The sequence below is a fragment of the Pyxicephalus adspersus genome, chromosome 12 (genome assembly GCF_032062135.1).
Source record: "Pyxicephalus adspersus chromosome 12, UCB_Pads_2.0, whole genome shotgun sequence".
Lineage (NCBI taxonomy): Eukaryota > Metazoa > Chordata > Amphibia > Anura > Pyxicephalidae > Pyxicephalus > Pyxicephalus adspersus.
Window position 1 is genome coordinate 35,282,373 of NC_092869.1, and position 13,086 is coordinate 35,295,458.

Here is a 13,086-nt window from a genome sequence, read left to right on the forward strand (position 1 = left end):
CTCCCCCTCTCCCTCTCTCTCTCTCTCTCTCTCTCTCTCTCTCTCTCACTCTCTCCCTCTCTCTTCACATAGTTCTCTACCAACACAGAGGCTTATAACCTACACATGCCCCTGTGTTGGTTGGGACATGGTCTGCACAAGGGCAGCAAATTTGTTGATGTTCTGAGATGATATTGAACACAAGCCTTTCTATCACACAATGGATTACAAAAGCCAACTCTTTGAACCTGCCCCTTTTTCCTGTGTAATTGTGTAGAATATCAGTTTTCCCCACTCAGAGTATTAGTCGATCCTATCCATTATTCAGTACATTTTACCCAGTTTAAGTCATCTTCTTTAAAAAGAAGATGACATGATTGCTGGTATGATTAGTGTGGCTTGCTTAGACTAGGAAATTTTCTCTGACTATATGTCTATGTTACTAAATATTGCAACATTTTACCAATGATGGTTGGGAGGGCAAAATTAATGGAGTTGCATTTAGGCAATCTTTTGGCTTGCAATGCAATAAATATTGAGAATGAAACCTTGAGATGCATTAGGGGATCACAGCCTACCTGCTTATTTCTTGAGTTGTTTTTATCTAGTTGTTGTTCTACTACATCAGTCCAGCCTACATTTTTGCTGGGAGTCCAGTAATCTAAGAACACCTGCGTATATTATTATTATGATTAATATTAACCAGTTTTTTTTATAGCGCTGACATATTACAAAGTGCTTTACAAAGTCCATTGTCATATCACTAACTGTTCCTCAAAGTAGCTCACAATCAATCAATGTCCCTACCATAGTCATATTTCAATACCAAAGTCAAAAGACAATTTTTGAGCGAAATCGATTAACATAACTGCATGTTCATGGATTGGATGCAGTAGTTCAGTACCGCTGAAAGGTGCAAGTGTCCCAGTGGGGCAGGTGGCTGAATGGCTGACATGCAGGAAGGTTTGTTCCTAGTGCAATCAGGAGAGATTGTGATTGCATTCTAAATCCTTAAACTGAACAGGTATTTTGTATGTGTTATGGCTTACAATGAATTCAGACAAAAGCAGTGAACTTTTGACATTAAACATTTTTTTTTCTGGTCAGCATTAACCAGCTAACTAATTTAGTTGATGCCATAAATTGCCCCTTTATACAATATAATATTATGCATTTTGTTTATTGCATTTAACAATGAACAAAAAAAGTATTATAATTATGTTTTTACTGATAAAAATATGTTCTAAATATATAAATGAGCTATGATAAAGCCAAATCTGTAACAACAAAGAGGAGGATAGCCTAGAGCATGGTCACAGCTGTAGTATAGCATATAAATGTAAAAAAGGGATACGATCTGTAGACTAGTGGAGTACTCTATTAAAAGTAAGATCAAAAGTCAGTTAATGGTTTTTAATCAAAGCATTTTTCTATGGGACTGTAGCTTGTCGGCAAAACTTTAAACAGGAAAATCCAACTTTGAACAGTTTCTCCATTAACTTCCATGCTCCTGTAGCATGCACCTCTGGTTGGCAAGTGAGAAAACGGGGATTTTATGTGTATTTACCATGGCAAATAGGAATTAGTTGGACAAATATGTAAAACATCTGCAACTTTTAGAGACTGGAGGCTGGAGCCTTTTGCAAGAATAATCTAGAAATTGAACCCCTAAACTAGATTACTTTGAGAGGTAGTATTGAGCAGATCAAAATCTTAGTTTAGTAATTTTAAGCAGCTGCCATTCTTGTTTTGTTAAAAAAAAAAAAAAAAAAATGTCAGAGAGCAAGCATACATTTATAGAGAAAGCCCTGGTAGATGGGCATGTTAAATGGTGACAAAATGTTGAGTACATTTTTCACATTAATAAAGTAGCCATGTGTGGAAAACTGAGATTAAAAAAAGACACAAATCAGGTACATTTTTTTAGGTCCTCCACATTTACTCTCTAAAAAGCACTTTAAAATGTTATGTTGTTACTCTGTGAAAAGCCATTGGTATATATTTTTTGATTTTTTTGCTTAGGAATATTTCCTTTTTATCCTGGTATCCTACATGAAGCTTTATAGCAACCTATATCACATCTTTTCTCCCAAGGTTTCTAGAGTCTATGATTTGCTAGATCGTATCGCATCTTAAGGATTCATATTCAGAGCTCATTCCTCTTTATAGATGATCAGTAATCCTTTTTCACAGGCGTGACAGGATTTAGGAAACCTCAAATGCAATTATCACAGCAATGGAACCTAAGCCAGACTAAATTGTTTATTCCATGCCTTCTGCTCACCTGGGCCTGATAGACAAGCTTTAAGGTCTAAACATCTATATCACTGCTTGTGATAAATGTACCATCTACCCTGTCATTCTTTATTCCAATATTTAGAAGCATAACAGGCTGAATTTTTTTAATATGAAGAAAAAACTTTTCAATACTTTGTAAGTGTTCCTGGTTTGATGTAAAATCAGTAGTATAGAATAATCATTGCTATCCTTTCAATCCTTTTCAAAAAATGAAGAACAAGATTCTCTAAGCCCCGAAACTGGCTGTGGACTGAGGGTTCACATAGTGGGTAGTCACATGAAATCAGAATTTAGATTGCTTTGTTTGATGGATATATATATATATACTCAAGCTATTTTGCATTCTGAAATGAAAAGTAGCTATTGATGTTTATTTGGATTTAATACCTAGTAGTTTGGCGTGGAGTAGCATGCATCTCGCTGCACTCTTAGAGTTTTTTGGATATTTCATGGGGCTTTGTTAAACCCTAGTTATCCATATATCTCTATAAGTCTGTAGAGTGATTGATAGGAATATGTAGGCTTTTTTACTAAGTATTTGGCTCTCCTGAGAACAGTATATTGGAAGGCAGTTCCAGCCACACTGATATTTAGTAACCAATTGCCTGGTAAAAGTATTGCATGTGTTTTGTGATCTAAAAACATGTACTCTGTTACCCTATAATTGAAACTGTGTTTACAGGGACTTCAAATAGCTGTAGAACAGTGGTGCCTTGCTTTGTGTGACTAAATGTTTGGCACTGCTAAATTTCTTAAATGAAAAACAATTTGTTCTTTTGGTTCATTGGCATGTAAACTGCATACTTGTGTTTTTTTGTTTTTTTGTGACATGTAAATGCAAGATATTACAGGTTAATTTGAGACATACTGTAGATCTCCTATTTAAGGCTCACTTAGCTTGCACGTCTCATAACAAAGATGTACAACAAGGGGTTAAATTTTAAAGCAGTGAACCTGACATTCACTAAAACAATCCCTGGTGGACAATCTTCCAGGTCCATGTGTTTCAGTGTCAGTAATTGAATCTCCACCTGGAATGCTTCGATCATTGTTGGATTCACTGCTTTACAAGGTGACCCCATTGAAACATCCAATCAGGTCAGTTACATATTAAGAAGGTATCGGTAAGGTATGAGTAATAAGTGATTATTGTAAACTGAAAAGTGCTAAAACTATATTAGGATCAGAAGTTTAATCAGTTTCCTAAATTCTGCAGATTGATGGTTCAAAGTGGAAAAAATGTTTGTTGTTTTGCAAAATGATGCCATCCCAAACATCAAAGATTTACCAGTTAAACTGAGTGGATCAATACACCTTGAAAAAAGATGATTTTTGGTTAAAGGGCCCTTCGCTGACCTTCAACTTTATCAATAGATGTGTTTTAGTACCATGAGCATCTTGGACCAAGCAGAAAGATGGATTAAGATGATGGCAAAATAAACAGGGAAAGCGCTTTTTTTCCTAGATTTTGCTATTTTGCTATTGCAACTTCAGCAGAGTTGGAACTTTGGACATAAAAGAAAGAATGATGATGAAAAAAATTAGGACTTTTTTTGCTGCAGCAGCACCCAGGAGTCATGCAGGAAGTCATTTCAGGCAGGAAGAACAACCAAAAAAAAAAATTCAGAACTCTGATGGCTGTGGCATTATTTTAGTTGTAACTTGTTCTTGTCCTTTTAACGCAATGCCCTCAGAATGTATAACTGTTGTGTTTTTTTTCTTTACAGCTCCACCCACTGTTCGGATCATCCATTCAGGCTTGGCCTGTAATATTGAGGAAGAAAGATATTCAGAACGTGTCTATACTATACGAGAGGGTGAAACTCTGGAGTTGACCTGCCTTGTCACTGGACACCCCCGTCCACAGGTGAGTAAGAAAAGCAGCTGATTCTGGGAAAATATCTGAAGATATGATAATAAAAAGGTCAGTTGGACATTTTGTTGGTATGTCACTACCTAGCCTAGGAATATATTTAAAGTGTATCTAAAGGCAACTTTTGTTTGTTTTGTATAGAGTGATGCAGCATTAGAACTCTTTGAGGGTTTTAGTGGCTGCCTGTCTGTCCCATGGGGTAAAATAAAATGTATGTTTGTACTGTTAAAACAGACTGGACAAGAGTAACTATCTAAATTTGGAGAGAGAGATATGCTCCTATTTCCTATTTCTATATAGGGAGCACTATCACAATAACACAAAAGACACAAAAAAAAAAAGAAAAAAGGGACATGTTTTTTTTAACCTTGCCCCCTTGCTTTTGCAATTATTCATGGATAGGAAGATGGGGGTTTTAGAGTGGAATGTTCTATGGGCCCATCAGGAGTTATCCTCTGTTCTAACTGAATTCTGTGAATCTAGTTCCCTCAATGAACACAGACATCCTATTTGTTTTTTTCCTGCTTTACCCAGATTGCCGAGGTTCATGTTAGCCTTTATATTTATTGTTGTCATTTATTTTATATTTTGATGAATGTGTGGTTAGAACACTGACATGGTGAGAAAAGGAGTCAACATCAATGTTTGCCTACCTACTTTTGTGTTTATTGGGCCTCGACCTTCAATTTCTAAATAAAATAATGTTTGAATAAATGCATTGGAGTTTCTTTATATCATGCATTTTGTTTGATGGTGTATTTTACATGATTTGTACATTTAGAAACAAGTCAATAAAGAATCTGGCTTATACAGAGTAATAAAATTATCATGGAGATAAGTGGATATATTATGAACATGTTTCAAATTTGAAAACTATGTTATTTTTTCCTTAATGTTTATGTTGTTATTTTTCCAACCAGAACAACATTTATGCAACCTCAGTTCTATTCCTCAGAAAACACCATATTTATCCCTTCTAGGTTCTCTGCTTTCCCTGTACTGAATTTTACGTGTAGGAGATTGTGTCAAGATGGGACTGGGTATATTATTGCTGTGCTGTAATTATGCCTGCAGTTGTGTAACGTGTCATGTAGTCTTGAAAACAAATCTGTAGCTTTCACCAACTTGGTCCTGTTGCTGGCTCTCTGCCTCCCTCTCCAGCTTTCTGTGCTATGAATCTTAAACAGCAAGCTGCTACGCATTGTGCGACTAGATGGCGACGAGAGCTGAAAGACTCATCCCTGAGAATGAATCTGTTTATATGGCTATAGTGTGATTGTATTTTAAAACTATGTGACAATTCAGAGCCTCAAAAATCCAACATGAAAAAGCCTGACAAGTTTGCGTTATGACGGAAGCGGAATGCTTTGTAAAAAACAATTTTGGAAGCAATCTGAGTAGACCAATGAGAGATCATTCTGCTCTGGTTTAAAGTTGGCAGCTATTTGGTCCATTCCTTTCTTTTTGTCCTAATGGAAGACATCAAAGGGAAGCTTGAATGATGATGCTGTTGAACCACTTTGTCTGGAAAACCTAATATAACGGTTTATTTAATGGACTGTGCATTATATCAGCAACAGCATAGAGAAAAGTTTGTGTCTGAGGAGCAATACCATGCCTAATCAGGACACTGTGTTTTTCATGTTTACAATAAATGTAGCTTGTTTTAAAGTGGATATTTGACATGCAAATAGACAATGTCACACGTGCTAGTGCTCATTAAGGACACAACTTTTTATAGAAGGAAATGTAAACTTTAAAGCTGAACTCCTAGAACAAACATTTTTATTCAAATAGACTCCACATTGTGTACACTAAATGCCTTTGCAAACCTAGCTGTTATCTTTTAAAAGCAGCAGTGACATAATCAGTAAGTAGTGCTGTTAAAGGGACCTAGCATGTCCACTTACTACAGCTGCCACAAAAAAAAAAAAAAATAGGAAGAATACAAAGCTGCTGCACAAAAGCAAAGTTTCATGGTGTAATACTGAAAAAGAACCAAAAGAATCAACTGTTAGAACACATGCCTCCTTTATCTAGACAGTATCTGGTTATCTCTAAGTTCAGACCAACATTGTTAAAACATAAATCCTTTAATTTTATCTAATATGAAAAAAGGGGTATTTTGGATTGACTCTTCCTTAAAAGGGAGGCAACCACATATCTGACTGACCCCAAAGAAATAAGCACAGGGGTACATTATCACTATTTGTACCCATTTTCAAAATGAAATGCAACTAAAGTGCACTTAAAAAAATCCTCTTTTATATAAAACCACCAGTGTATTCCTAGTGGCTTTAAAAATGTTAGTTATTCATTTTGTCAGAAGTAATTCTTTGTCAGTAATTTTGTCCAGCAATATAAATCCCTGGCAATCACTAGATCCATCGATTGAATTTAACACCAATTATGATAACCCGATAAAACAAATGTAAACCTTATATTTCTGTGCCTATTTTATCTTACATTTGCTTGATTACCTACTGCTAGTAGTTTCCACATCCTCCCACAAGACCAAATCAAAGGTGTCAATGTGCTGCACCTGTTTTTATTTACACAGTTTGGGTATAATGCGTTGTCAAAGTAAGGCTGTACAGTTGGGTAGAGCTTTAAAAAATCTCCACAAGGGTTCAAAGAATTGTAAGAAATTTGTTTGTAATTCGACTTCTCAACAACCATTCAAAACTAAATCAATTTATTTAGGTGTGCTCTTTTTATATTTCATTAGAAAGAAGATATTGATTTTTTGGGAAGTTATATCCATTAAAGTATTTTATACTAATATTAACATTGTTACATATTAATCTTATAGCCAGTTCTTAGCTTTCCTTACTACGCTTCACATATTGCTGCTGCAAAGCAGTTTTTTTTCTACCTGTAGACAGTAAAACAAGAAAAAGCAATTACACTTTTTTAGAACATCTGCAAAATATTTGCTGAGCATGAAAATGTTTATCTGAGGTATGCAGAGTACAAAGAAAGATTTTCTATGTGCCAGCGTAATATAGCTGTGTGCCGAAGAAGCTCTGTTCACACCTTATCATAACTTACAGACTGTCTTCCATTTAATCACTCCTCCTCTGAACATATTCTCTGCAAAAAAAAAGAACCATTTGAAATTTTTATATTCACTAATAGCTTTACAAGAGCCACCCAGCAATGTCAAAATATTTCTACAAGGTCTGGTGTAGTCTTGCTTTATGTTGCAAGATGTATTACCTTTTAAACTGATTGAAAAAACAAATAGCCCTATTTATGTTTTTTGGGTTTTGTTGAAAGTCCGAGAGTAGGGTTGTTCTTGGTCTTCCAAAAATATTGCATTCCATCCCAACACAGCTTCTTTCAAGGCATCTGCTATTTATGCACCTGAGTTCTAAGTAAAGCATTTAAAGTAGCGGTTCTCCACCTTCTTTTTTACATTGGTGAACTCCAATAAAATACCTTTCAGATCTTCATGGAACCCTTACTATAAATTCTATATCCACAGTTCACAGTACATTAGTGTGGTGGTCAGAAGGAAGAATGTCTCTTATATGGCTAGCCCATAGGAAGAATGTCACCCTTTTAGATGCCCAAAAAGATCATTGGTGTCAGTTAAACTGACCTCATAGGCACAATTTTTTTTATTGCTTATCGAACCCCCTAGGAAACTTGGTTGAGAAACAGTGTTTTAAAAGGAATTTATAATGGAAATTTTTTTGAAATTTTTTAGATTCATATACGTTTACTTTAATTGTCGTGTTGATTATTGTAATTCCTTACTAGTCCTTTGGGAAAAAAAAACTTGTGAAGGTAGATAAGGTACACATGTGTTTTTGAGTCTCTTCATGCAAAGTTGGCTTCCTCACATGCATAGAAGGGCCCTTATCTTTCTATGCTTACCTGAAGTGTTCCCAAACAAGAAGTAGGAATACCATACAAAAATATTTAAATCAAAAACGTATTTCAAGTTCAAATATTATGTATTGATGTAGTATTTTAAACTCTGATCTCTTTGTTTTTTTGTTTTTTTTTTTGCACTCCTTCTTTATATTCAGAAATGACAGACCTTAAATTTACCCTCTGGCCCACTTACATTGCTGCTTGTTACCTTCACAAAATATGTGGTCTCCTAGGTAGGAGAAGCATATGACTTCTTACCATGATTCAGTGCCTAGAACTAGAGACTAATCACCAGGCCAAAACACTGTTACATGATTAAAGGAGCTGTGACGGGGTCAATTCAGAGTTCACTTTGCCCTCGAAAAGCAAAGCAACAGTTTCTTTTTAAGTGACTGCCTGCTTAAGGTATCAGGAACTGGTATCATGCTGCCAGACTTGTAAGTCCTTAACACCATATTTTCTAGGTTTAGCATTTCTCATTGTAGCCTAGCTGAAGCCCATGCAAGACCTGTTTATTTTCAAGTGTCTGTAATCTGATTGTGTAACTGCTTGTCACTCATATAGGGGTTGATGAAAATGTTCACATCCAAAACACAATGGCATACATCTCCTTTTCTATTCAGACAAAGGTAATTCAGGTAATTCGTCTTTGTTATTAGTGACTAGTTTACCTAATGTAACAATAAAGCAATGCGCTTTTTTTTTTAGTTATCTACCAGAAATGTAAATTCTTTTAATGGCAGCATTTTCAGTGCTTTATAAAGTAAGTTCATTTTTATATATCCACTTAAAGTATACCCATGGGAGACATAAAGGTCCTGTAAAAGGACCGTCTTGTATTGCTAGGTATAATTTATTGAACGCTGCAGATTTAAATATTTTGAAAATTACTTTTGAAATAATATTACCAGGTTTATAGTTTGAGATTTTATGGATTGGATTTACTTTACATCAGCAGTGCTTAAAAGAAACAAAGAAGATTTTAAATGAAATGTAGTGTAAATGGTTAGATTTGAAACAATTTCCAGATAGACCCATATATGAGAATGATACAATTTTATCTGGTTTTAGGCTTTTTTTATGGCAATTTATACCTGAAATACTTGAATTCTCTTGCTAAAAGCCTGTGTGTTTTGCACTGAATATACTTTCTTTTTCTGTGGCACTTTCAAGTTTGTTGTTTTTAATTTGGAAGTTCATTCCATTCACAAATTCCATTGTGAATCATTTCATCTACAAAGGTGAACACACAGCCCAAGTTCCACAAACTATTCAGTTGGTTTACTTACACTTTGCAAGCTCAAATGAATTTTCTGAGAAAACGGTTTTCTTCTCATGAATCATGTCATATATTTTGTAATAATCACCAAGGTTGATTTTTAACATATTTTAGGAAATAGCACATGTTCTTCTCTTGTTTTTCTTTAAGGGAAAATAAAGCTGAGCTCAGCATGATGTGTAAACCTTTTCAATTCCTCTGAAATAAATTAACTGTTCTAGTTCATGCTGGGTGGTTGTATGCCAACAAACTCCCATGTTCTGTGAAGGCACTTGGCTTTACCATGTATTTACAGATCTTGTTTTGCAAAAATAATCTCCAGCTGGCACCAAAAAAATTGTCTGTTTGTAATGTGTGTATGCTTGGCATCAGGAGACCTGCTGCCATGTCAAACCTAAAATTCAATAGGAACAGCAACATATGAGGGGGTGCTGAGAAGTTCCTGGCTTTGCCCCCTTCTAGGTGAAATAGAAAAATGAGTTCGGGGGCATATGACAGTCTAATATCTTAGTAGGTAACTGTGCAAATATCAGGTCTTTGCGATTCTTAAAACTGTTTTTTCTTTTAGTGAGAAGCTCTGATGGCAGAGGCACAAGCAAGTTTCACATTGTTGGAATTACGGGCAGTCATGAAGTTTTTGTTTCTCCAGGGAAAGTCAGCAAAGGACATTCACACTGAGATGTCACAAACACAGGGGGAGAAGTGTCCTTCATACAGCACTGTCAAAACCTGGATATCTCAAGACTGGGCATTTCACCGTTGAAGATGAACCCCGCAGTGAGCGCCCCCCAACCTCAACTGACCCGGCAACCTGTGATGCTGTCCATGAGCTGATTATTGAGGACCAGCGAATATCCACAAAAAAGATAGCCCAGATACTTGACATCTCACCAGAGTGTGTTGGGTTTGTTATCACCACTATCCTAGACATGCACAAGCTTTCAGTGAAGTGGGTGCCGAAATGTTTGAACAGTGATCAGAAGAAGGAACGAGATGAAGCATCCAAAGCTGTTTTGGCCTATTTTCAAACTGCACAGGACTTTTTGGCTAGGTTAGTAATTGAGGATGAAACCTGGCTCCACATCTTTGATCCTGAAACCAAGGAACAGTCAAAGGAATGGCGCCACAGCAGGTCCCCGCGGCCGAAGAAGTTCTGAACCCAGAAACCGGCCAAAAAAGTCATGGCGTCCATTGTCTGGGACACAGACAGTATTCTGTTGCTGGACTACCTACCTCAGGGCTCTAGTATCACTGGACAATATTATGCTAACCTCCTGGACCAGCTGAAGGATGCAATTAGGTCGAAATGCCGTGGTCGAAATGCCTTTTTTTGCAGGACAATGCACCTGCGCACACGTCCAACGTTGTGGCTGCCAAATTAAACACCCTGGGTTTCCAATTGATCCCCTACTCACCTGACTTGGCCCCTTCGGACTATTATCTATTCCTGAATTTAAAGAAACACCTGAAGGGGCAACATTTTGAGGACATTTCTGACGTCAAAGATGCTGCTGAGAGCTGGTTTGGGGGCCAACCAAAGAACTTTTATTTAAACGGTCTAGAAAAGCTGCAACTATGCTCTACCAAGTGCATCAATCTCAGGGGGGGATATGTTGATTAAATGTGTTATTTCATAACTCTGGCTCTCTCCTTTTTGGGCAAAGCCAGGAACTTCTCAGCACCTCCTTGGAGTCTAAAACATAACTGAAGCTATTTTTTTTGCAATTTGTATAAAGTGGGGAAAGGGTAAAACACTAGTTGGATTCTTATTGCACTCTATACTCTTTTATTTTTCCCTTAGACCATTGTCAACTGGAGGCTTGTGTCCTTGTGACAACACTCTTGAGGTAGTTTTCCTTGCTTTTTTTGCTCTCAATTCTTGCTCTACTTGTTTTAAAACTGAAAGTTAATGGAAATTTTCCCAGACACCAGGCACTGCTTCTGGTGCTAAGTCTTCTCCCACCAATTACCCAACAATAGTATCTTAGCAGACAATAGCAACATTGTGCTTAACTGACTTTAGCCCCCCCCCGCCAAACTAGGGACCCCCTGCTAAGGAAAGTAGGGGGGTCACATGCAGCACCATTCTTATGACCTACCTTTGTCCTCCCCTAAAAACATTCTCATTTGAGAAAGGGAGGCTAGTAAGCGTGTCTTCGTGCTAAGAACTATGCATAAATAAGGGTTTGGAGAGATTTAGGGGAACACTGCAGAAATAATTTTGTTTTTGAAGATGTTACAGGTATGTTTCAATGTCTTTGGATTAATGTATTAGATTCTATTGGTATGTTTTATTTTTGGAAACACTTTTTCTTTGTACGGTTTACACATACATAGCTTGGCTGTGCTTCATGGTTTTCTGTTTTGCACAGTGACTGTGTGTCATTGTTTCTATCTCTCATTGCATGTCTGCAGGCCATGTCCCTGTCCCTTGGCAGCTTTCAGAAAAACAGTACTTTTAAATAAATGTCCTAGAACTTGTGCAACAATGTTCAGATCAGGAGTACTGACTTTTTAATGTGCAAACTTGTCCCTGGTCCCTAACTACAAAAGTAAAAAACAAAGACGAGGGCACCTAGCATTTTCACAAAAAGGTGAGCAGTGGCGGCCTTTATATTTCCCATTGCACAGGTTTTCTTCAGGAAGGGATTTAATCACATTCTCTTAACAGGCAGTAAACCACTAAAGGGAAAAGCATTAGTCAAGTTATTGAACAACTCTGATGTTACATACTATAGGTTGCATTTATTATACAGGGAGAACCTCAAATCTAAAGCTGAAGAATGCTCATTAAATCAAGGCTTAGCAAGCAAGCAAAAAAAAAATAAATTTAAAAAAATGTTTTGTTATTCTCTATATTATATGACTGAAAATATGTGATCACTTACCTTGTAACTTTTATTCATTTATATAGCTGAATTTTTTAATAAGTCCTTTAAACCACTCATGGCTCAGAGCTATTGTTTATAGGCAACTTAAAACCACTAACTGCAGTAAACCCACCTTGCCCTTTAAATAAAAAGGTATACATGGAAATTCTTTTTTCATAACCATGCCTGTCCTGGCACATCACTCAATGTACCTTCCAAATGCTCCATTGTAGCATGCAGCACACATTTTTTTTTAGCTAACTCAACATCTAACGTAGCCTCTCCTGACTCCACAATATGCTTCTTGACTTCTAGCCAATTAAGTTATTTGGTTCACTGATCTCTTCCCCAGGAGCAATCAACTCTGATAGTGATGAGGCAATCAGCTTCCTGCCAATAGCAAAGTGCTTGACCTTACTGACAGTTTTGATTTAGAGAAGTGTCCTAAGGGGATCAAAAGGTGCTGGAGACAGCACTGTTAGGCCATAGAGCCATCCTTGTATAAATCCTTTAGGATCCTCTGCCGGCAATACTCCAGACTCAAGGCTGCCCCACCTCTGCCTGCTTAAATTAAATCTGGATAACTGAATCTTCCTAAAGACTGTTTTAAATTGTTTGTTTTGTGTGTGTGTGTTTTTTTTAACGTTTCTTTAAAAAATGCTTTCGAGTTTAATCTTCTGCAGTATCATTGCTGCATTCCATTTTGCAAGGCAGTATTGATTTTTTTTTTCAGCTGGTTTATCCCTGAAAGTATATATTCCCTTCTGCATACCCATTTTCCACACGGCATGTTTCAAAAGACTTTCTAATTTAAATTCACTGCAGTAAAATGAGATTGACATATAGAGTTACTCAATCAAATCATAACGGAAAGAAGACTATATATAGATTTTTTTTAAACTTGC

General features: G+C 36.6%; 1 protein-coding gene across 1 annotated transcript in view; it reads left to right on the top strand.

The window, feature by feature from the left end:
• MDGA2 (MAM domain containing glycosylphosphatidylinositol anchor 2) overlaps positions 1-13,086 on the top strand; it is a gene marked incomplete at its 5' end in the record, with an annotated part of 377,702 nt that overhangs the window by 188,605 nt on the left and 176,011 nt on the right. The window contains one exon of the mRNA XM_072428049.1: positions 4,005-4,144. Coding sequence (XP_072284150.1) covers positions 4,005-4,144 — 140 coding nt within the window. The remainder of the gene's footprint in view (positions 1-4,004; positions 4,145-13,086) is intronic.